The sequence below is a fragment of the Oryctolagus cuniculus genome, chromosome X (genome assembly GCF_964237555.1).
Source record: "Oryctolagus cuniculus chromosome X, mOryCun1.1, whole genome shotgun sequence".
Taxonomy (NCBI): domain Eukaryota; kingdom Metazoa; phylum Chordata; class Mammalia; order Lagomorpha; family Leporidae; genus Oryctolagus; species Oryctolagus cuniculus.
In genome coordinates this window covers 214,707-239,365 of record NC_091453.1, presented here as the reverse complement: position 1 = coordinate 239,365, position 24,659 = coordinate 214,707, and the positions used below count along the sequence as shown (strand labels likewise).

General features: G+C 56.1%; 2 protein-coding genes and 1 long non-coding RNA gene across 9 annotated transcripts in view; 1 reads left to right on the top strand and 2 right to left on the bottom strand.

Moving 5' to 3' along the window:
* The window catches only part of LOC138847716 (uncharacterized), a 72,317-nt gene that overhangs the window by 14,075 nt on the left and 33,583 nt on the right, over positions 1-24,659 (bottom strand). The gene's annotated exons all lie outside the window — the stretch shown is intronic.
* OFD1 (OFD1 centriole and centriolar satellite protein) lies at positions 5-18,410 on the top strand. 7 transcript variants are annotated; one of them, XM_070067249.1, is made up of 22 exons: positions 5-113; positions 2,422-2,525; positions 3,020-3,214; positions 6,945-7,013; positions 7,096-7,126; positions 7,343-7,450; positions 7,679-7,815; positions 8,031-8,204; positions 8,435-8,541; positions 9,028-9,108; positions 9,296-9,360; positions 9,916-10,007; positions 10,330-11,011; positions 11,435-11,565; positions 11,645-11,756; positions 12,975-13,430; positions 14,197-14,317; positions 14,913-14,995; positions 15,941-16,080; positions 16,769-16,921; positions 17,533-17,651; positions 18,274-18,410. In XM_070067249.1, exons 2-22 carry the CDS (start codon positions 2,424-2,426, stop codon positions 18,314-18,316), a joined length of 3,201 nt encoding a protein of 1,066 aa, XP_069923350.1. In that variant the 5' UTR covers positions 5-113; positions 2,422-2,423; the 3' UTR covers positions 18,317-18,410. The 7 variants fall into 7 exon arrangements, with proteins under 7 accessions (XP_069923350.1, XP_069923351.1, XP_069923348.1 ...); XM_070067250.1 differs by lacking the exon at positions 5-113 and adding an exon at positions 1,321-1,450 and having other exon boundaries at positions 10,342-11,011; XM_070067247.1 differs by lacking the exon at positions 5-113 and adding an exon at positions 1,321-1,450.
* Positions 20,230-23,623, bottom strand: LOC138847679 (neuronal membrane glycoprotein M6-b-like). Its single transcript, XM_070067152.1, has 4 exons — positions 23,495-23,623; positions 23,168-23,344; positions 22,631-22,696; positions 20,230-20,699 (listed from the first exon to the last, which is right to left on the bottom strand). Exons 1-4 carry the CDS (start codon positions 23,621-23,623, stop codon positions 20,568-20,570), a joined length of 504 nt encoding a protein of 167 aa, XP_069923253.1. The 3' UTR covers positions 20,230-20,567.

Here is a 24,659-nt window from a genome sequence, read left to right as displayed (position 1 = left end):
TTCTCAGCGGGCGCTTGCGCGGTACCGCCTCAGGGACGGGTGCTCTGCTCCGCGAGCTTCCGGGAGAAGCGGGCTGGCTCGTGGACTCGCGCAGTCCTCGCGAAACTCCGAAGGTTCGCTCTCGCCAGGCCTCGGCGGGACTTCCGGTTAGCGTTCTCAGCAGGAACTTGCGCGGTAGCGCCTCAGGGACGGGCACTCTGCTCCGCGAGCTTCCGGGTCTGGGCGGGCGGGACTTCCGGTTGGAGTTCTTAGCGGGCGCTTCCGGGTCTGGACGGGACTTCCGGTTGGAGTTCTCAGCTGGCGCTTGCGCGGTACCGCCTCAGGGAAGGGCACGCTGCTCCGCGAGCTTCCGGGTCTTGGCGGGCGGGACTTCCGGTTGGAGTTCTGAGCGGGCGCTTGCGCGGTACCGCCTCAGGGACGGGCGCTCTGCTCCGCGAGCTTCCGCGCCTGGGCGGGCGGGGCTTCCGGTTGGAGTTTTTAGCGGCGCTTGCGCGGTACAGCCTCAGGGAAGGGCACGCTGCTCCGCGAGCTTCCGGGTCTTGGCGGGCGGGACTTCCGGTTGGAGTTCTCAGCGGGCGCTTGCGCGGTACCGCCTCAGGGACGGGCGCTCTGCTCCGCGAGCTTCCGGGAGAAGCGGGCTGGCTCGTGGACTCGCGCAGTCCTCGCGAAACTCCGTAGGTTCGCTCTCGCTAGGCCTGGGCGGGACTTACGGTGGGAGTTCTGAGCGGGCGCTTCCGGGTCTTGGCGGGCGGGGCTTCCGGTTGGAGTTCTTAGCGGGCGCTTCCGGGTCTGGGCGGGACTTCCGGTTGGAGTTCTGAGCGGGCGCTTGCGCAGTACCGCCTCAGGGACGGGCGCTCTGCTCCGCGAGCTTCCGGGAGAAGCGGGCTGGCTCGTGGACTCGCGCAGTCCTCGCGAAACTCCGTAGGTTCGCTATCGCGAGGACTTGTCAAGACTTCCGGTTGGAGTTCTTAGCGGGCGCTTCCGGGTCTGGGCCGGGCTTCCGGTTAGAGTTCTCAGCGGGCGCTTGCGCGGTAGCGCCTCAGGGACGGACACTCTGCTCCGCGAGCTTCCGGGTCTTGGCGGGCTGGACTTCCGGTTGGAGTTTTTAGCGGCGCTTGCGCGGTACAGCCTCAGGGAAGGGCGCTCTGCTCCGCGAGCTTCCGGTTCTGGGTGGGCGGGACTTCCGGTTAGATTTCTTAGCCGGCGCTTCCGTGTCTGGGCGGGACTTCCGGTTGGCGTTCTTAGCGGGCGCTTGCGCGGTACCGCTTCAGGGAAGAACTTCCGGGAGAAGTGGGCTGGCTGGTGGACGCGCGCAGTGCTCGCGAGACTCCGTAGGTGCGCCCTCGCGAGGTCTGGGCGGGACTTCCGGTCGGAGTTCGTAGCGCGGTAGCGCCTCAGCGAACTTCCGGGAGAAGCGGGCTGGCTCGTGAGGAGGAACAACCCTCTCCCGGTACTTCCTGTCTGTGTTCCGGTTTCCGGTCTCGGCCTGTCGCTCGCCCTGGAGGGTCCCGCGCGGTGCGCGGTCGCAGTCGCGCGCTTTGGCCGGAGTCCGAGTTCGGAGCACCAGAACACGCTGTTCCGCTCCGGGCCGCTCCCAGCCCCGGGACACGGGCGGGGCTGCTTCCGGTCAGCGGAGCGGGGCTCCTTCCGGTCAGCGGGGCGGGGCTCCTTCCGGTCAGCGGGGCAGGGCTACTTCCGGTCAGCAGGCAGGGCTCTTTCCGGTGAGCGGGGCAGGGCTGCTTCCGGTCAGCGGGGCAGGGCTCCTTCCGGTCAGCGGGCAGGGCTGCTTCCGGTCAGCGGGCAGGGCTCCTTCCGGTCAGCGGGGCAGGGCTCCTTCCTGTCTGCGGGGCGGGTCTGCTTCCGGTCAGCGGGGCGGGTCTGCTTCCGGTCAGCGGGGCGGGGCCCCTTCCGGTCAGCGGGCAGGGCTCCTTCCGGTCAGCGGGGCGGGGCTCCTTCCGGTCAGCGGGGCGGGGCTGCTTCCGGTCAGCGGGGCGGGGCTGCTTCCGGTCAGCGGGGCGGGGCTCCTTCCGGTCAGCGGGGCGGGGCTTTTTCCGGTCAGCGGGGCGGGGCTGCTTCCGGTCAGCGGTGCGGGGCTCCGAGGTCAGCGGTCTCCCCTGGTCTTTGGGCCCGAAGCCCGAGCGGGGCCGCAGACTCGGACCTTGGCAGGGTGGGCGGAGCGGACACCTAAGATGGCGGAGGTGGCTGCTCCTGCGCCTCTACCTAAGATGGCGGACGTGGCTGCACTTGCCACTCTACCCAAGATGGCGGACGTAGCAGACACCTAAGATGGCGGACGTGGCGGCTCCCCCGGGGCGGGCGGGCGGGTGGGAATGAAGTCTCCAGTTGAGTCCGTTACAGCGAGCGCTTCTCTCTGCTGGGCGTTGGAGACTGACGTGGAGCCGCGTGTCTGTTCTCGGGCAGTCATGGCGTCCCGGCCCGCCACGTGTGACGCGCTGACTCGGGACGGTCTACGCAAGAGGCTGTACCGGACGTTCAAGGAGCGGGGCGTGCTGGACGCGCTCAAGGTACCGTGGGGGGGGTGCCCGGTGGTGGCGCCATATTGAATCCAGACAGGCAAAAAAAAAAAAAATTGATTGACTTATTGACCTGCGTGACCCCGTGGCGCCATATTGAATCCAGACAGGCAAAAAAAAAAAATTGATGATTGACTTATTGACCTGCGTGACCCCGTGGCACCATATTGAATCCAGACAGGCAAAAAAAAAAAATTGATTGACTTAGTGACCTGCGTGACCCCGTGGCGCCATATTGAATCCAGACAGGCAAAAAAAAAAAATTGATTGACTTAGTGACCTGCGTGACCCCGTGGCGCCATATTGAATCCAGACAGGCAAAAAAAAAAAATTGATTGACTTATTGACCTGCGTGACCCCGTGGCACCATATTGAATCCAGACAGGTAAAAAAAAAAAATTGACTTATTGACCTGCGTGAACCCCGTGACCTGCGTGACCCCGTGACCCCGTGACGTGATGTCCGGTCTGTCCCGCCCCGCGCAGACGCAGCTGAGGAACCTGCTGGTGCGCGAGCTGACGCGCCCCCTGCCGGGCGGAGGGCGGGCGCGCGCGGGCCCCGCGGAGGGCCGCCTGCTGCTGGACGCCGCCGACTCCCTCGTGGCCGGGCACCTGCGCCGCCGCGGCTGCGAGTACGCGCTGTCCGTCTTCCTGCCCGAGAGCGGCCTGGCCTCCGACAAGGTGAGCCTCAAAAATAGGTGAAACCGGCCGGAAAAGGTAAAACCTCCAAAAATAGGTAAAACCGGCCGGAAAAGGTAAAACCTTCAAAAATAGGTAAAACCTTCAAAAATAGGTGAAACCTTCAAAAATAGGTAAAACCTTCAAAAAAAGGTGAAACCGGCCGGAAAAGGTAAACCTCAAAAATAGGTGAAACCGGCCGGAAAAGGTAAACCTCAAAAATAGGTAAAACCTTCAAAAATAGGTAAAACCTGCCGGAAAAGGTAAAACCTCCAAAAAAAGGTAAAACCTTCAAAAATAGGTAAAACCCTCGTTCTCCCCGTTTCTGAGTGTTCTGTCCACAGACGCTGTTGCATCATGGGAAAATGTGTTCATAGTTACCAGAAGACACTGTGGCATCATGGGAAATCTGTTCACAGTTACCAGAAGACACTGTTGCATCATGGGAAAATGTGTTCACAGTTACCTGAAGACACTGTGGCATCATGGGAAAATGTGTCCACTGTTACCTGAGGAAGACACTGTTGCATCATGGGAAAATGTGTTCACAGTTACCAGAAGACACTGTTGCATCATGGGAAATCTGTGTTCACAGTTACCAGAAGACGCTGTTGCATCATGGGAAAACAGTTATCCAAAGAAGACACTGTTGCATCATGGGAAAATCTGTCCACAGTTACCAGAAGAAGACACTGTTGCATCATGGGAAAATGTGTTCACAGTTACCTGAAGACACTGTGGCATCATGGGAAAATGTGTCCACTGTTACCTGAGGAAGACACTGTTGCATCATGGGAAATCTGTTCACAGTTACCCGAAGACACTGTGGCATCATGGGAAAATCTGTTCATAGTTACCAGAAGAAGACACAGTGTTGCATCATGGGAAAATGTGTTCACAGTGATCTGAAGAAGACACTGTTGCATCATGGGAAATCTGTGTTCACAGTTACCAGAAGACGCTGTTGCATCATGGGAAAATCTGTTTATAGTTACCAGAAGAAGACAATGTTGCATCATGGGAAAATCTGTCCACAGTTACCAGAAGAAGACACTGTTGCATCATGGGAAAATGTGTTCACAGTTACCTGAAGACACTGTGGCATCATGGGAAAATGTGTCCACTGTTACCTGAGGAAGACACTGTTGCATCATGGGAAATCTGTTCACAGTTACCCGAAGACACTGTGGCATCATGGGAAAATCTGTTCATAGTTACCAGAAGAAGACACAGTGTTGCATCATGGGAAAATGTGTTCACAGTGATCTGAAGAAGACACTGTTGCATCATGGGAAATCTGTGTTCACAGTTACCAGAAGACGCTGTTGCATCATGGGAAAATCTGTTTATAGTTACCAGAAGAAGACAATGTTGCATCATGGGAAAATCTGTCCACAGTTACCAGAAGAAGACACTGTTGCATCATGGGAAAATGTGTTCACAGTTACCTGAAGACACTGTGGCATCATGGGAAAATGTGTCCACTGTTACCTGAAGAAGACACTGTTGCATCATGGGAAATCTGTTCACAGTTACCCGAAGACACTGTGGCATCATGGGAAAATCTGTTCATAGTTACCAGAAGAAGACACAGTGTTGCATCATGGGAAAATGTGTTCACAGTGATCTGAAGAAGACACTGTTGCATCATGGGAAATCTGTGTTCACAGTTACCAGAAGACGCTGTTGCATCATGGGAAAATCTGTTTATAGTTACCAGAAGAAGACAATGTTGCATCATGGGAAAATCTGTCCACAGTTACCAGAAGAAGACACTGTTGCATCATGGGAAAATGTGTTCACAGTTACCTGAAGACACTGTGGCATCATGGGAAAATGTGTCCACTGTTACCTGAGGAAGACACTGTTGCATCATGGGAAATCTGTTCACAGTTACCCGAAGACACTGTGGCATCATGGGAAAATCTGTTCATAGTTACCAGAAGAAGACACAGTGTTGCATCATGGGAAAATGTGTTCACAGTGATCTGAAGAAGACACTGTTGCATCATGGGAAATCTGTGTTCACAGTTACCAGAAGACGCTGTTGCATCATGGGAAAATCTGTTTATAGTTACCAGAAGAAGACAATGTTGCATCATGGGAAAATCTGTCCACAGTTACCAGAAGAAGACACTGTTGCATCATGGGAAAATGTGTTCACAGTTACCTGAAGACACTGTGGCATCATGGGAAAATGTGTCCACTGTTACCTGAAGAAGACAGTGTTGCATCATGGGAAATCTGTTCACAGTTACCCGAAGACACTGTGGCATCATGGGAAAATCTGTTCATAGTTACCAGAAGAAGACACAGTGTTGCATCATGGGAAAATGTGTTCACAGTGATCTGAAGAAGACACTGTTGCATCATGGGAAATCTGTGTTCACAGTTACCAGAAGACGCTGTTGCATCATGGGAAAATCTGTTTATAGTTACCAGAAGAAGACAATGTTGCATCATGGGAAAATCTGTCCACAGTTACCAGAAGAAGACACTGTTGCATCATGGGAAAATGTGTTCACAGTTACCTGAAGACACTGTGGCATCATGGGAAAATGTGTCCACTGTTACCTGAAGAAGACAGTGTTGCATCATGGGAAAATCTGTTCACAGTTACCAGAAGAAGACACTGTTGCATCATGGGAAAATGTGTCCACTGTTACCTGAAGAAGACAGTGTTGCATCATGGGAAAATCTGTTCACAGTGATCTGAAGAAGACAGTGTTGCATCATGGGAAAGTGTTTCTGGACTCACCAGGTTCACTTGTCGGCCATCTTGGAATGTGTGTGCACTGAGTAGGCCCCCTGCAGGTGTGACGTCACACTGAGTAGGTCCACACTGCAGCGTTCGCTGTTTCCTTTAGAACGAGCTGAGATTTGCTTTGTCAGCAGAATTACCTGAAGCGGGAGGCTCAGTGTCCCGCAAACGTCTTCATTCATCATTCAGCATGTGAAATGGCCGCCTCGTTCTTTTTTTATCATTTAACATGTAAAATGGCCGCCTCGTTCTTTTTCTTTATTATTTAACATGTAAAATGGCCGCCTCGTTCTTTTTTTTATCATGTAACATGTAAAATGTCCACCCCGTTCTTTTCTGTCATTCAACGTTTAAAATGTCCGCCTCGTTCTTTTTCTATCATTTAACATGCAAAATGTCCACCTCGTTCTTTTTCTATCATTCAACATGTAAAATGGCTGCCTCGTTCTTTTTCTTTATTCATCATGTAAAATGTCCACCTCGTTCTTTTTCTATCATTTAACATGTAAAATGGCTGCCTCGTTCTTTTTTTCTATCATTTAACATGTAAAATGTCCGCCTCGTTCTTTTTTCTGTCATTCATCATGTAAAATGTCTGCCTCATTCTTTTTTCTATCATTCAACATGTAAAATGTTCACCTCGTTCTTTTCTGTCATTTAACATTTAAAACGTCCACCTCGTTCTTTTTCTTTATTATTTAACATGTAAAATGTCCGCCTCGTTCTTTTTCTTTATTCATCATGTAAAATGGCCGCCTCGTTCTTTTTCTTTATTCATCATGTAAAATGTCCACCTCGTTCTTTTTTCAATCATTCAACATGTAAAATGTCCGCCTCGTTCTTTTTTCTGTCATTCATGTAAAATGGCCGCCTCGTTCTTTTTTCTGTCATTCGTCATGTAAAATGGCCGCCTCATTCTTTTTCTCTGTCATTCATCATGTGAAACGCCCTCCTCGTTCTCGTCCCCGCCAGGTGCTGAGTGAGTGGGATGTGCTCCAGCTCGTCGGAATCCGCCCGCCGTCCGGCCTGCACGCGTCCCTGGTAGGCGTCCCGCCCGCGGCTGCTCCGGCCTGTTCGTTCCGGTCGTCAGCCGGAATCCGCACAAAACACTCTCTCCTTGCAGGTGTCTGCAGCCGACAGAGACGACGGAGCCGGTAGGCGTGTGCTGTCGCGTGAGATAGCGTGTTTATGCATGTGACGTGTGACGTGTCCCGTGTGAGTGTGAGGCCCCGCCCGGTGGGGAGACCGGAATGTACCAGAATCGAAACCGGAACGGGAGGAGGTTCCATATCGAGGGAAGGTTCTAGACTAGAACGGGGAGGTTCTAGAGCGGGAGGAGGTTCCGGAACGCGGCCTGCGGTGTCTTCCAGGCTTCCTCGTGCGGCTCCTGAGAGAACTGGCGGACCGTCATGAGGCCAAGCAGAGCCGCGACGCGGAGGCTCAGACGGACGCGGCGGCCCCCGGCAGCGACTCTCTCGGTAATGGCGGCTGCCCGTCTCCCCACTTTGGACGTCCACACGTCACTTCAACACCGGCCGTACCATCAGATAGTCGCTCAACACACTTCAGTTCCTTTTTCGTAACACGGCGAGGTGGACAACGTGGCGTGTGTGGCTCTCCGTCCGTTGACACGTCACGGTTGTGTGCGCCCGCCCGCGTCCGTGTGTCCCGATTCAACGTGCGGTTTTGTTTTTTTTTTTTAACAGCCGAAAAGCTCCGGCTCATCGACGACGCGTTCGCCGACGCGAAGTCCCGGCACCCGAAGACGGCGTCTCTGGACGCAAAGTTGAGCGACTACAAGAGGGACATGGAGGAGCAGCTGCGGGCGGAAATGCGCCAGAGGGTGAGCGTCGTCCCGGCGGTGTCGATCAACAACCGTTTCGTGTCTGTGTGTCGATCAACAACCGTTTTGTCGATCAACAACCGTTTCGTCTCTGTGTGTCGATCAACAACCGTTTTGTCGATCAACAACCGTTTCGTCTCTGTGTGTCGATCAACAACCGTTTTGTCGATCAACAACCGTTTTTCTAGCGACTGACGGAAGTCGGTGTTTTGCAGCTGGAGTATCTGAGAGAGACCGAGATCGCGAGAGTCAAGATGGAGGAGAGGCGGCGGCGCGAGGAGGCGCTGGCGGAGCTGCGGGGCGCGTGCGCGAGGGCCTGGCGGGCGAAGGCCGAGTCCCTGGCGGCCCGAGAGAAGGAGGCCGTCGAGAGAGTCAGGAGGCTCCAGGAGGTGGCGCTCGCGGGTGGCCCGAGCAGGGAGGCCCTTGTCCTGTTGGCGGCCATGTGGGGTGTAGACCGGACTGGATGTGGGGTGTAGACCGGACTGGGTTGTTGCAATGTGGGGTGTAGACCGGGCTGGATGTGGGGTGTAGACCAGACTGGCTCATTCCGGCTCGTTCCGGCTGTGAGGGCGCGAGCGGGAGGCGGAGATCCTGATCCTGACGGGCGTCTCCACCGCAGATCGAGGCGCGAGACGTCTACACCGAGCGGCAGCGTCTGCTCAGGGACATGGACGCGCTGCGAGCGCGAGAGGCGGAGCTGACGCGGAGGGCCGACGCCTTCGAGCTGTGAGTGACGGGCGGACGCGGCCAGACGGTGACTCAGCACAAACCAGGTCAGACGGTGACTCAGCACAAACGTGGTCAGACGGTGACTCAGCACGAACCAGGTCAGACGGTGACTCAGCACGAACGCGGTCAGACGATGACTCAGCACGAACCAGGTCAGACAATGACTCAGCACGAACGCGGTCAGACGATGACTCAGCACGAACCAGGTCAGACGGTGACTCAGCACAAACGCGGTCAGACGATGACTCAGCACAAATGAGGTCAGAGACGATGACTCAGCACAAATGAGGTCAGACGATGACTCAGCACAAACCAGGTCAGACGATGACTCAGCACGGACGCGGTCAGAGACGATGAGTCTTCCTCCATGAATTCAAGATGGCCGCTGACCACGTGACCGTCCCAGGTTGGGGCGTCCATCAGCCACGTGACGCGTCTGCCTCAGTTTCTCAGTTCGGCCTGCGCGTGTCCTTGTGCTTTCAGGAGCCGGAAGCAGCACGAGGAGGAAACGAGGAGGATGACGGACGCGCTGAGGAGGCGGGAGCAGCAGCTGCAGGAGCGAGTGTGAGAGAGAGAGAGAGAGAGAGAGAGAGAGAGAGAGAGTCGGGCGTTTGTGGACTGACTTCACGAGCGTTTGTGGACTGACTTCACGAGCGTTTGTGGACTGACTTCACGAGTGTTGGGGACCGAGTGGAGGGTGCTGGGGACTGAGTTCCCAGCACCTTCCGCGCTGAGTCCTCCCCCGTCGCAGGCGCCAGCTTGAGCTGCAGGATGCGGGAGCCGACGACGAGCTGCAGCACGAGACGGAGAGTCAAGGTGGTTCTGAGTGCGAGTCTCTCCACTTCTCTCATCCGGGACACAGCAGGGAGCTCTTTCTCTCTCTCTTTCTCTCTCTTTCTCTCTCTCTCTCTCTTTCTGTCTCGCCCGCTGACCCTTGACCCCGCCCTGTCACGTGTGGGGTAGCGGTCAGCAGGCAGGACGTGCTGTCCGTGAGTCGGTCAACAAGCCTGACGTGCCGTCCGTGAGTCAGTCAGCAGGCGTGACGTGGCGTCCGTGAGTCAGTCAGCAGGCGTGACGTGCCGTCCGTGAGTCAGTCAGCAGGCCCGACGTGGCGTCCGTGAGTCGGTCAACAAGCCCGACGTGGCATCCGTGAGTCAGTCAGCAGGCGTGACGTGCCGTCCGTGAGTCAGTCAGCAGGCGTGACGTGGCGTCCGTGAGTCAGTCAGCAGGCGTGACGTGGCGTCCGTGAGTCGGTCAACAAGCCCGACGTGGCGTCCGTGAGTCGGTCAGCAGGCGTGACGTGGCGGCCGTGAGCCGTGGCGGCGCCTGTGCTCGCGGGGACGCGCCGTGTGACGTGCGGTTTCCTTCCAGGACGAGCCGTCCGTCTGCAGGAGGCGCTCGTGGCCGTCAGCGCGAGACAGACGGAGCTCGGCCCGCCCCCGCCCCGCGTGAGGGAGCGCGAGGTGATCGCGGCTTTTTATTGAAGTAGTCTGCAGTATGCAAATTTTGATTAAGGCTTTATTTAAGTAGTCTTTAATATGCAAATTTCGACTAATATGCAAATTTCTGATTAACATTTTATTTAAATAGTCTTGAATATGCAAGTTTCTGATTAACATTTTATTTAAATAGTCTGTAATATGCAAATTCCAATTTTACTCACATTTTTTTTTCTCCACATGACGTGTTCAGGCTGTTTGTCATGTGACTAAGAAGGTGCTGGGTCAGCTTAACTCAGTACTCAGTGTCACACGGGGGTGCTGGTCAGGTTAACTCAGTACTCAGTGTCAGTTGCAGGTCGAGTTGGAGTCTCTGAGGGCCCAGCTGCTGGCGGTGACGGAGCAGAACCGAGTGCTGAGCGAGAGGGTCAAGGACACGCGCGATGACTCAGCAAAAATCAAAGACACGACTGGTGACTCAGCAAAAATCAAAGACACGAGCGATGACTCAGCAAAAATCAAAGACACGAGCGATGACTCAGCAAAAATCAAAGACACGAGCGGTGACTCAGCAAGGATCAAGGACACGAGCGATGATTCAGCAAGGATCAAAGACACGAGTGATGACTCAGCAAAAATCAAAGACACGAGCGATGACTCAGCAAGGATGAAGGACACGAGTAATGACTCAGCAAAAATCAAAGACACGAGCGATGACTCAGCAAAAATCAAAGACACGAGCGATGACTCAGCAAAAATCAAAGACACGAGTGATGACTCAGCAAGGATCAAAGACACGAGCGATGACTCAGCAAAGATGAACGACACGAGTAATGACTCAGCAAGGATGAAGGACACGAGGGATGACTCAGCAAAAATCAAAGACACGAGCGGTGACTCAGCAAGGATCAAAGACACGAGCGATGAATCGGCACTGAAGGCGGAGCGGCTGGCGCTGCAGGCACAGAACGAGCTCCTGAGACGGCAGCTGGCGGACAGCCGGAGCGAGAACGTGCGTCTGCTGAGCCGTACGTCGCGTGCGGTGGGCGAGTGTTCACTGTCTTGAGTCAGGAAGGTTCTAGAACGTTCTGTACCCAGAATTCCTTCCTGCTGGTTCTGCACGATTCACTGTCAGAAGGAAGATTTGAGAGAGAGAGAGAGAGAGAGAGAGGGGAAGGGCTTCCTTTGCCGTTGGTTTACCTTCCAAGATGGCCGCCGTGGCGCCACAGCAGAGAGCTGGCCTGGAAGAGGGGCAACCGGGACAGAATCTGGCGCCCCGACCGGGACTAGAACCCGGTGTGCCGGCGCCGCAAGGCGGAGGATTAGCCTAGTGAGCCGCGGCGGCGCCGGCCTGTTGGCGGCTTTTAAATGGACGAAGCAAACTCAAGTGTGACAGTGACCAGGCTTGTCTTTTTTTTTCCGTTTCTGTGTTTTTTGACCCCGAATCTCAGGCTTGGCGCAGCCGGCTGCTGAGCTCGCGGTTCTCCAGGACGAGCTGAGGGAGGCGGGACGCGCCGTCGCGGCGGAGCACGAGCGGTTTGAGGCGCACAAACAGGCTCTCCGGAAACAGCTGCAGGACGAGGCCAGTACCCGTGACCCCTGACCCCGACCCTGACCCCTGACCCCGGGTCTGAGCCCGCCGCCCACGTCGGGTCTTGCAGGTGGCGCGTTCGGCGCGGCTGGAGGCCCAGATGCTGGACCGCGACGTTGCCGTGAGGAGGCTGACGGTTCAGGTCGCCGAGCTGGAGTCAGAGCTGAAGGGGACACAGACAGGTCGGGGAGGCCGCCGGCCCGGGCACCGCGTGCGCGTGTGTGTGTGTGTGGCATGTGGCGTGTGGCGTGTCTTGGAAGCGGCAGGTCATTGGGTTTTGTTTTCCGTCCATTCAGACGGTCTGTCCTTTAGCCCGAGAGTCGAGGCCGTTTTCGGTCAGCGTGACTGTCGGCACGTAGTGACGTTGCCCTGCCGTGTCCCCGGCGTGTCCAGTTCATACTGTGAACTTCCCGCGATCTCATTGCTGGTTTCCCTGCTTTGCCTTCTTTCGTGTTGACGGCCGCGTCTCCGAGTCTCCGTGTCTCCGTGTCTCCGTGTCTCCGTGTTTCTGTGTGTGACGCACCCTTAAGTATGTTTTGCAGGACAGGACGGGTGGTCACAAAGTCAATGATTGCTGTGAGAAGTCTGTATTTCCCCTTCCTTCACACGTGACAGCTTAGCAGGGTATAAAATTCCGGGATGACAGTGTCTCTGTGACGCACCCTTAAGTATCTTTTGCAGGACAGGACGGGTGGTCAGAACGTCGTTCAGTTTTTGCTATGAAAAGTCTTTGTTTCCGCTTCATTCAGACATGACAGCTTAGCAGGGTATAATATTCCGGGATGACAGTGTCTCTGTGACGCACCCTTAAGTATCTTTCGCAGGACAGGACGGCTGGTGACAACGTCTTTCAGTGTTCGCTATGAAAAGTCTTGATTTCCCCTTCATTCAGACGTGACAGCTTAGCAGGGTATAATAATCCGGGATGACGGTGTCTCTGTGACGCACCCTTAAGTATGTTTTGCAGGACAGGACGGCTGGTGAGAACGTCTTTCAATGTCTGTTTGTTACAAAAGATCTTGATTTCCCCTTCATTCAGACGTGACAGCTTAGCAGGGTATAAAATCCGGGATGACAGTGTCTCTGTGTGTGACGCACCCTTAAGTATCTTTCGCAGGACAGGACGGCTGGTCAGAAAGTCTCTCAACGTGCGCTATGAAAAGTCTGTATTTCCGCTTCCTTCCCACGTGACAGCTTAGCAGGGTATAAAATCCGGGGTGACGGTTTCCTCTTCGCGCCTGGGCCGAGCCTCGCGGTTCCCTGCTGGCCTGTGGGGTGTCTGACGGGTCACCGTGGAGCGTTTGGTCACCGCGTGCCGTGGGGGGGGGGGTCTCCTCTGGTCACGTGACCTTCCTGGACTTGGTTCTCACGCGTCTCCGCTTCCCTCGTGCCGCCCGCAGCCCCGGGTCGCCCGGTCGGCGCGTCCCCGCTCGGCGCCATCGCCGGAGGCTTCCCGGATGACGCGGCCGTCGCTCTGGCCGTCTCGCGGTGTCACGCGGCGTCGCCGGGCGGCTCCCCCGAGTCGGACCTGGAGTTCGTGGCCGACACCAAAGCGAGGCTGCAGGCGCTGGAGCGGGAGGCCGAGCGCCTGCACGCGGCCTTCAGGACGCACCACGCGAGGGCGCGCGGGAGCCGCCACCGCAGCCCGCCCGGCCCGCCCGCCGGAGGAGCCGCCGCCCGCCGGGGGACACGCGCGCGCGCCCAGGACGAGCCCGACGGGCACCAGAGCGACGCCGCGGGGACGGCGGCGGGCGGCGCGGATTCGCGGCCACGCGGGGGCGCCTCCTCCCGGCCGCTTCCCTGCTCGCCGCCGCCTGCCGCGGAGACCAGCCTGGACAGGGACGCGGACCGCGAGGGTGAGCGCGTGCCAGTGCGGTGACGGAACCCTCGGTTTTGGATTAATCAATAACTCAATTAATTAATCAAAAATCAATATTAATGATTTGGATTGATTTTATGTTAATATTAATTAATTTGGATTGATTTTTATACTAATAATTTAATTAATATTGATTGATCAATAATTTGGACTAATTTTTGGATTAATTAATAGTTTAATTAATGATCAACATTAATTAATAATTTAATTAGTTATAATTAATAATTTGGACTAAGTTTTTGGATTAATTTATAATTTGATTAGTAATTAAATTAATAGTTGATAGTTTGGATTAATTAATAGTTGATCTTAATAATTTTATTGATTGATAATTGATTAATTTGGATTAATTTTTTGGATTAATTAGTGATTTTCTGGATTAATCAGTAAATAATTAATTAGTATTGATAATTTAATTAGTAACTGATTAATAATTTGGATTTATTTTTGATTAATTAATAATTTACTTAATTAGTTAATAGTTAATATTAATTAATAATTTAATAGATAAATTAATTGATAATTTGGACTAATTTTTGGATTAATAATTTAATAATTTAATTGATTAATAATAATTTGGATTGATTTTCTGGATTAATTAGTAATTTTATTGATTGATTAACGAATAATTAATTAATATTGATTAATTAATGATTGATTAGTAATTTGGATTGATTTTTTTTGGACTAAGAGCTCTTTAGCACACGCGGTCTGTGACTCTCGTGGGCTCGTTGGTTCTCCAGGTCCGAGCCGACCGCACGCGGCCCCCCCCAGCCCCCGCCCGCAGGGAACGCGCCAGCCGTCACCCGCCGCGTCCAGCCTCTCCGTCCGCGCGTGTGCCGGCCCCGCAGAGGAGGACATCAGGCAAGTACCGGTTCCGACCAGCTCCAGCGGAGTCATGTGACCTGCGGTCTGAGCTGTGCTTGCGTGGACTTTTCGGGCTGGTTTCTAGGTGGTGTGAGAGGTCACGTGACCAGGCAGAATCCGCATTCAGACTGTAGAATGACGTGCAGTCTGAGTCATGTGACTTCTCTGGGGGAACACGTGACTTTCTCTCTGTCTCTCTCTCTCACTGTCCACTCTGCCTGTCAAAAAAATAAAAATAAAAAAATAAGAAAATCAAAAATAAAAAAATAAAATAAAAATAATAAAATAAAATAAATCAAAAAAATAAAAAATTAAAAAATAAAAAATAAAATGAAAATAATAAAATAAATCAAAAAAATAAAAAATAAAAAATAAAAAATAAAATGAAAATAATAAAATAAATCAAAAAAATAAAAAATAAAAAAATAAAAGATAAAATAAAAATAATAAAATAAAATAAATCAAAAAAATAAAAAAATAAAAAATAAAAAAATAAAAAATAAAATAAAAATTAAAATAAATCAAAAAAATAAAAAATAAAATAAAAAAATAAAATAAATTAAAAAAAAAAATTTATTCTCCTGGTCTGCAGCGTCGATCACAGACAAACGGGGTTTCCGAATGCGGACGAGAGCGTCTCTAGGAATCGCGGGGAGTCGGAGTCGTCCGCTGCCTGTGAGTTCCGCTGTTTCCAGTGTCCCCGCTTTTTTTTTTGTTGCATTCGTTCATTTTCGTCTACTTGAAAGAGCGACGGAGGGAGGGAGGGAGGGAGGGAGGGAGGGGCCCCATCCCCACCCCCACCTCCACCCTTTTTTTTTTGACGGAGAGGAAGGTCTTCCTTTTTGCCGTTGGTTTGCCTTCCAAGATGGCCGCCGCGGCGGGAACTGTGCCAATCCGATGGCGGGGGCCAGGTGCTTCTCCCGGTCCCCCATGGGGTGCAGGGTCCATCCTCCACTGCCCTCCCGGGCCACAGCAGAGAGCCGGCCTGGAAGAGGGGCCGCCGGGACTAGAACCGGGCGTGCCGGCGCCGCGGGTGGAGGATTAGCCAGGGCAGCCGGCGCCGGCCGTGGGACACGGAGACCATCTCTAAGCACCTTCAGTGCTTCACGGTCAGAAGACGACGTTGGGAGTTTGCCGGTCGGGGGGGCCCTCGTGCGGCCGACGGCTGCCCCGACCGCGGCCCCACCCCCACCCGCACGCCGTCCCGCTCCGGCCGCCGTCGGGGAGGGCTCGCGGGACCACCGTGTGCGCTTCCTGTCGGTGGGAGGGACTTCCTGGGAGTGATCATGGGAGGGACTTCCTGGGAGTGATTGTGGGAGGGACTTCCTGGAGTGATCATGGGAGGGACTTCCTGGAGTGATCGTGGGAGGGACTTCCTGGAGTGATCATGGGAGGTCTCAGTGTAGACAGTGGGTCGGGGTCTCAGTGTAGACAGTGGGTCGGCGGGTCTCAGTGTAGACGGTGGGTTGGGGGGCCTCAGTGTAGACAGTGGGTCGGCGGATCTCAGTGTAGACAGTGGGTCGGGGTCTCAGTGTAGACAGTGGGTCGGGGTCTCGGTGTAGACGGTGGGCGGGTTTTTCCTCGTGTGTTAGTCTCTCTTTTCCGTCCTGTGCCGTGTAGACGAGGAACAAGTCGGAGACCGAACGGAAGACGATGAAACGTGGGAAGAAAGCAGGCGGAGAGAAGAAAGCAGGCGGAGAGACCGGAGAGACGCTGTAGAACGAGGACGAAGGGACCTGGAGCGGCTGGACCGGCAGAGGGTAACACGCTCGGTTCCTGCCTCAGTTTACCGGACGTGCGGTGCTTGTGTGAAGGGCAGAGTCCGGGGGGGGGACACGGAGGACTCGCGTCTGCTGGGTGACCCCCCGCGTGGCCGCCGTCGGGGCGCCGGGGCCCACCCCAAGCCGGGCGCTGCCTCCGGGTCTCCCACGTGGGCGCCGGGGCCCGAGCGCGGCGGCCATCTTGCTCTGCACGTCAGCAGGCGGCTGGATGGGAAGTGGAGCAGCCGGGACGCGGCCTGGCGGCCATATTGGATGGGAAGTGGAGCAGCCGGGACTCGAACTGGCGGCCATATTGGGTCGGAAGAAGTGTACTAGCCGGGACTCAACCTGGCGGCCATATTGGGTCGCAAGTGGAGGAGCTGGGACTGAACCTGGCGGCCATATTGGATGGGAAGTGGAGGAGCCGGGACGCGACCTGGCGGCCATATTGGATGGGAAGTGGAGCAGCCGGGACGCGACCTGGCGGCCATATTGGAGGCTGGCGCTGCGAGGCCCGCACGTCTGGTTCTTAGCACGAGCCGCGGAATGTAGTCAGGATTTAAGGACGCGGGTGTCCCGGTAGCGGGCCGGGGACGGCGGGTCTGTGTCCGTGTGCGTGTCGAAGCGCCGACACGTGTTCCAACGTGGTCACGGACCGACACGCGCTGTCCGTCTCGCTGTGTCCTAGCGGGCGATCGAGGAGTCGCTGAGGACGGAGACGAAGGCGGAACCGGGAACGGGCGTCGCGGGGAGCAGAGACGCGTCCGCTCGCGGTGACGGGCCGCTGGAGAAGTACCTGCGGCTCCTCCGGCGGGGGCGGCCGCGGGAGCCGAGTGAGGAGGTGCTGGTCCCCGACGGGCGGGCGGCGCTGGGGGTGCCGGGGGCTTGCGTGCCGGACACCCGGGGGCCCCGCCGGCCGCGGAGAGGGCTCAGAGAGGACCTGAGGTCTTTCCAAGCCGCGGCTCACCGGGCTGGTCCTCCGCCTGGCGGCGCCGGCACACCGGGTTCTAGTCCCGGTCGGGGTGCCGGATTCTGTCCCGGTTGCCCCTCTTCCAGGCCAGCCCCCGCCATCGGATTGGCACGGCTCCCGCCACGGCGGCCATCTTGGAGGGTGAACCAACGGCAAAGGAAGACCTTTCTCTCTCTCTCTTTCTCTCTCTCTCTTTCTCTCTCTTCTCTCTCTCTCTCTCTCTCTTTCTCTCTCTCTCTCTCTCTTTCTCTCTTTCTCTCTCTCTTTTTCTCTCTCTTTCTCTCTCTCTCTCTTTCTTTTTTTCTCTCTCTCTTTCTCTCTCTCTCTCTCTCTTTCTCTCTTTCTCTCTCTCTCTCTTTCTCTCTTTTTTTCTCTCTCTCTTTCTCTCTTTCTCTCTCTCTCTTTCTCTCTTTCTCTCTCTCTCTTTCTCTCTCTCTCTCTCTCTCTCTGCCTGTCAAACAGAAACCTTTTTTTTTTTTCAGAGCTCGGAAGACGCGGTCAAAGGCGGCTCCTCCCGGGCGGACACGCTGCCGTCTGCCGGGAGAGACGAGAGGTGGGCTCCCCGACGCGGCGTGTTTTCCTTGAGGGCGGACAGACGGAGGTCTGTGTCCACCAGCCCACACCCCACACCGGCCGGCCCACACCGGCCCACACCGACCCACACCAGCCCACACTGACCCACATCAACCCACACCGGCCCACACTGACTCACACTGACTCACACTGACCCACACTGACCCACACCGACCGGCCCACACCGGCCCACACTGACTCACACTGACCCACACTGCCCCACACCGACTCACACCGACTCACACTGACTCACACCGACCCACGCCAGCCGGGACTCCGTGTGTCGGCCGCGGGGCCCCGACTGGCGTCTGTGAACACCCCGAGCCGTCCCCGCCGCCAGCAGGGCACACGCGAGCCGGCAGCTGGGACTGGGAATGGAGGCGGGACTTGAACCCGGGCACACTGACGCGGGGAGGGAGCCCCGGAGATGCCTCCAGACGCCGTCTACACGGGCCGCCGTTGCCCACGTGGGTCTGCCCGGGGGCGTCAGGTGGTGGAGACGGCCCACGTGGGTCTGCCCGGGGGCGTCAGGTGGTGGAGACGGCCAGTCGAGATCAGCCACCGAACAAAAGTGGGTTTTTATGAGCAGGCGCCGCCGCGGCCGGCGAGAACTCGGGCCGCGTGTGGACGCGCCTCCTTCCCCGGTTCAGTCCCGCAGGCGCCTCTCGGGACGACACGGACGACCCCTGGTGACCCCGCCCGGCTGCCCGCACGCCGCGAGGGCCCTCGACGTCGAGCCCTTCGTGGGTCCCGTCGCACAAAATCCCCAATAAAAATGTGAAATCCAGCGTGACTGTTTTTTCTTCGTTTTGCTACTATTTTATTTTTATTTTGCTACTAGAATGTGTGCCCGCGACACCCTGTCTCAGGCCGGCTGACCGGTCACCCACACGGCCTGCGGCGGCTCCTTCCCTCGAGTGGGGCGTGACCACAGTGGCGGCCATGTTCTCTAACGGTGGCCATGTTGTCTAGCGGTTCCTTCCCTCGAGTAGGGGGTGACCACAGTGGCGGCCATGTTGTCTAATGGCGGCCATGTTCTCTAACGGCGGCCATGTTGTCTAGTGGCACCCAGCCATTACTGGTCAACCAGAGGGCCTGCGGCGGCTCCTTCCCTTGAGTAGGGGGTGACCACAGTGGTGGCCATGTTGTCTAATGGCACCCAGCCGGCTTACCGGTCACCCACAGGGCCTGCGGCGGTTCCTTCCCTCGCATAGGGGATGACCACAGTGGCGGCCATGTTCTCTAGCGGCGGCCATGTTCTCTAGTGGCACCCAGCCGTTACTGGTCACCCACAGGGCCTGCGGCGGCTCCTTCCCTCGAGTAGGCGGGTGACCACAGTGGCGGCCATGTTGTCTAGCGGCACCCGGCCGGTTCCCGACAAAACAGCGCGCCGGCTCGGACAGACTCGCACTCACACCCACACGCGGAATCTTGATGATGCGACACTCGACGACACACGGAGCACCGAGAAAGGCGGGACTGACGTGCAGGCGTGTGCGCGCGGCCGCCATTTTATTTCGTCGCTCTTAGTGCGTCCACACCTGTCTCCATCTAGATCTTTTAAGACACGCGCCCACGGGTGTCGGCTGATTATCTACAAATATTTATTGGGACACTCGGAGAGCCGCAGGCAGCCCTGGGCACGGGCGGAAAATACCGGTTCACCGTCATCTGGGTTACAAAAATCCGTACGTAGCAAAATGGAACGCTCTTGACGTCAAAGATAGTAAGACGACTAACAAAAAAAAAAAAAGTCCAAAATGGAATTAGAAAAGGAAAATCAGGGTTCCAGACGCCGCCTGTTCTCTGACAGCGCCCCCCGCTGCTGGAAACCTGTATGTCCGTCGGACACCCCAGCGCCTACAGTCGCTTCAAGTCCCGGAACACGACGACTCGGAAGGCCGGTTTCCTTACAAGATGGCTGACATCGCTATTCCCGGGAACGAAGATTTAAAGAAAAAAGAGACAAACGCCAGCCCTACTTCACTGGAGAGAGTCAAGTCCGTGAGAAGGAGGCGGTCAGCGGCGTGCGGCCGGTCTGCGAGCAGGCGTCAGAGTCGGTGAGAAACCGCCCACAGACGGCGCAGACCAGTTAAAGGCGGTTTAGGAGGGTCATTTTAACAAGGTGACACTTCTTGATTCGAGGAAATGGAGAGAAGACACGAGGGCGGAGTGACGTTCTGTGTTATTTTCGGGTCTCCTGGTGAGACTATAAATTCTTAGAAATCGAGAGCGGATTCTCATTAAGGCGGAGCCGACGTTGACGTCACGACTGGTGACGGCTGACGCTGACGTCAAGACGTGACGGCTCACATCATTGACGTCATGACTGCTGACGGCTGACGTTGACGTCAAGACTGGTGACGACTGACGTTGACGTCACGACTGCTGACGGCTGACGTTGACGTCACGACTGCTGACGGCTGACATTGACGTCAAGACGTGACAGCTGACGTTGACATCAGGACTGGTGACAGCTGACATCATTGACGTCACGACTGGCGACAGTTGACATTGACGTCAAGACTGCTGACGGCTGACATCATTGACGTCAACACTGCTGACGGCTGACATTGACGTCAAGACTGGTGACGACTGGGGTCACGACTGGGGTCACGACTGGGGTCACCGTGTCCCAGCGAGATTCAGTGTGGAACCGACTCCAGAAATAGCCCGTCTGGGAGTTGTCAGCAGGCCGCTCTGGGCCGCGGCAGAGTCTCGCGGTGTAGACGCACTCCCGCCGCGGGTCTCGGCAAGATGGAGGACCGCCGCGTCAGAAGCGTTGCCTTTTCAAAATGGCGCCCGTGCGCCCTCTAGTGTTTGTTCTATTTGTCCTGGCGATCCACCCCGCCCCTCCCCCGCCCCAGCAGCCGGAGACGCACAGAGACGTCTACACTGGGCGAGGCTGGCGGGTCCGAGGCGCCGGGTCCGGGCCGGGCGGCGTCTACGGGTGAGTGTGGGGCTGCTGTGTGGACGGAGAGCGGACGTCCTGCAGCTCCTGGTCCCGCTTGGCTGGGGGGTCGCGGGCGGCCTGCAGGGAAGCCCAGTTAGCGGACAGAATCGTGAGGACGTGCACCTGCAAGACAGAATCGCGAGGACGTGCAAGACGGGGGCGGGGCCGCTGAGCGCGGGGGGCGGGGCCGGCTGGTGAGCGCGGGGTGCGGGGCGAGTCAGCATTAGTGCTCCGGCAGGGGTCAAAGCTGACTCAGCATTAATAATACTCTGCTAGCAGAGCCGTGACTCAGTATTAATACTCTGGCAGGGGTCAAAGGTGACTCAGCATTAATACTCTGGCAGGGGTCAAAGCTGACTCAGCATCAATACTCTGGCAGGGGTCAAAGCTGACTCAGTATTAATACTACTCACTCTGCTAGCAGAGCCGTGACTCAGCATTAATACTCTGGCAGGGGTCAAAGGTGGCTCAGTATTAATACTAACTCTGCTATCAGAGCTGTGACTCGGCATTAATACTCTGGCAGGGGTCAAAGCTGACTTAGCATTAATAATACTCTGCTAGGAGAGCCGTGACTCAGCACTAATACTCTGGCAGGGGTCAAAGGTGACTCAGTATTAATACTCCTCACTCTGCTAGCAGAGCCGCGCGTGCGCTCCAGGACTAGTTGGCTCCGTGTTAAAGGGCCAGAGGAGCGTCAGCACACAGACACCGTGAACTCGGCACACGGTCACCAGGGAGAAGCCAGACGGAGCAGGCGGCCCTGTGCCGGGCGTCTGTCGTGACGTCCTCTCGGCCTGTCGGGTCTACACGGCCCCGAGACGGGAACACGGTTCATTCTCAGTCAATAAAAACTACTGGAGGTGGAGACGTCACACGTCAGAAAGTGTCAGACCCGGAACGGGGTACAGTCGGCCATCTTGTTAGTCTACCGGGCAGAACCAATCAGATCTTAGTCTGTGATTGGGGTACAGTCGGCCATCTTGTTAGTCTACCAGGCGCAACCAGTCAAATCTGAGTCTGTAATTCGGGGTACAGTCGGCCATCTTGTTAGTCTACCAGGAGGAACCAATCAGATCTGACTCTGTGATTCGGGGTACAGTCGGCCATCTTGTTATTCTACCAGGCAGAACCAATCAGATCTAACTCTGTGATTCAGGGTACAGTCGGCCATCTTGTTAGTCTACCGGGTGGAGCCAATCAGATCTTAGTCTGTGATTCTGGGTACAGTCGGCCATCTTGTTAGTCTACCGGGCAGAACCAATCAGATCTTTGTAATCGGGGTTCAGTCGGCCATCTTGTTAGTCTACCAGGTGGAACCAATCAGATCTTTGTCTGTAATTCGGGGTACAGTCAGCCATCTTAGTCTACCGGGCGGAACCAATCAGATCTGAGTCTGTGATTGGGGTACAGTCAGCCATCTTGTTAGTCTACCAGGAGGAACCAATCAGATCTTTGTCTGTAATTCGGGGTTCAGTCGGCCATCTTGTTAGTCTACCAGGCAGAACCAATCAGATCTTTGTAATCGGGGTTCAGTCGGCCATCTTGTTAGTCTAGCGCTACGGAAGCTATTTTACAAATTACTGTGACAAAACTGCACAAAGCGAGCGCCTGCTTTAGTCTGGCGTGTGCGCGACGTCCGCACTACAGGGCAGACGCTGTCTAGAGCCCCGCGCGGGCCTCGCGGAACTCAGAATTTAGTGCAGCAGTCGTCGCGACTCTTAAACTTCAACACCGCATAGTTATATGTGGTGGCCATCATGTAGGTCAGCTGGCGGGAGAGAACAAGACAGGACGGTAAGACATGTGGGCGCGGGTTCGAGTCCCCAAACATCCTTCTAGCTGTGTGTGTGTGTGTGTGTGTTGACTGTGATGTTGTGCTGGGTATAAAAAAAAAATAATGTGCCGTAAAAAACTCGGCTCAGGCACGGGCGGACCGTGCTGCCGGTCACGGCGTCCATCTTGGCTAACATTGTGCGTGACGTGGCGGACGCTGGCTGGAAGGGAAATCTGTCGGTGTGTCTAGGCGGGTGCCGGGTGACGGGGTTACTCACCAGGGCGACGACCGTGGCGCCGGCTCCGGCACACGCCACGATGAACAGGTGGTAGGACACGTAGAACTAGGAAAGAACATGGCACCAGTGTAAGTTATGGCCTTGGTGGGGAGGGTGATGTAATGGCCGGCGCCCGCTCCAGCGGGCAGTTCGCTCACGGCGGCCATCTTGCATCTCACTCGCTCACGGCGGCCATCTCGTTCACAGCGGCCATCTTGCGTATCACTCGCTCACGGCGGCCATCTCGCGTCTCACTCGCTCACGGCGGCCATCTTGCACCTCACTCGCTCGTGGCGGCCATCTCGCGTCTCACTCGCTCATGGCGGCCATCTCGCGTCTCACTCGCTCACGGCGGCCATCTTGCGTCTCACTCGCTCACGGCGGCCACCTCGCGTCTCACTCGCTCATGGCGGCCACCTCGCGTCTCACTCGCTCATGGCGGCCATCTTGTGTCTCACTCGCTCATGGCGGCCATCTTGCGTCTCACTCGCTCACGGCGGCCATGTGTGAGCCCACGGCGCTGGGGGCGCAGGTTACCTCGTTTGTGTTGCAGATGTTCTCCAGGGCGGAACCACATATTTTTCCGGGGAAAGCATTCCAAGGAATGATACCTGAAAGAGGACAATCCCCACAGAGAATGCTACCGCGACAAACGACAGCACACCTCGTGTCCGCGCCAGCCCTCCCCACTCCGGATACCAACTGACACGCGAACTATGGGCCGTGTCTCCAGGGCCACACCCGGGTCCCTCCAGGGCCACATCCAGGTCCCCCAGGGCCACATCCGGGTCTCCAGGGCCACACCCGGGTCCCCCAGGGCCACATCCGGGTCTCCAGGGCCACATCCGGGTCCCCCAGGGCCACTTCTAGGTCCCTCCAGGGCCACATCCGGGTCTCCAGGGCCACATCCGGGTCCCCCAGGACCACTTCCGGGTCCCCCTGAGCCACATCCGGGTCCCCCAGGGCCACATCTAGGTCCCTCCAGGGCCACATCCGGGTCCCCCAGGGCCACTTCTAGGTCCCTCCAGGGCCACATCCGGGTCCCCCAGGGCTCCTCCTTTGAGGAGTTGGAGACCTCCAGGGCAAGTCATCAGATTACTTGTTTAGCTTGTCGGAATCCAGGAAGTTTATACTCATTTTAAAAAACTTAAAACTGACCGGAAGCAAACGGAAGAACCGCCTCTGCCCCCCGACTGCGTCTTCTATCCTTGACCAATAGCGTGTCGTCACGCCTCAAGGGACGTGGGAAGTCGCCACGGAAACCAGCGATTTCAAAATAGTTGGACAGATACAGATACAGAGGATTGAAGTTGGGCGCGGGTTCGAGTCCCGGCTGCTCCACTTCCTGTCCAGCTCTCTGCTGTGGCCTGGGAAAGCAGTGGACGACGGCCCGAGTCCTTGGACCCCCCTGTACCCCCACATGAGACCCTGAAGAGGCTCCCGGCTCCGGATCGGCACAGCTCCGGCGAAAGTGAACCAGCGGACGGAAGACCCCTCCAACTCTTTCACATAAATCAGTCTTTATGTTTAAAAAATTTTTTTTTAGGTTTTAATCTCCTTCCGGAGGATGTCCCCCTTCAGATAGTCTTTTTTTTTATTTTTATTTTATTTTTGGACAAGCAGAGTGGACAGTGAGAGAGAGAGACACAGAGAGAGAGAAAGGTCTTCCTTTGCCGTTGGTTCACCTTCCAAGATGGCCGCCGTGGCGGGGGCTGTGCCAATCCGATGGCGGGGGCTGTGCCAATCCGATGGCGGGGGCCAGGTGCTTCCTCCCGGTCTCCCATGGGGGTGCAGGGTCCATCCTCCACTGCCCTCCCTGGCCTGGAAGAGGGGCAACCGGGACTCGGACCGGGACTAGAACCCGCAAGGTGGAGGATTAGCCAGGTGAGCCGTGGAGGATTAGCCGGGTGAGCCGTGGAGGATTAGCCGGGTGAGCCACGGAGGATTAGCCAGGTGAGCCGTGGAGGATTAGCCAGGTGAGCCGTGGAGGATTAGCCGGGTGAGCCGCGGCAGCGCCGGCCCCCAGACT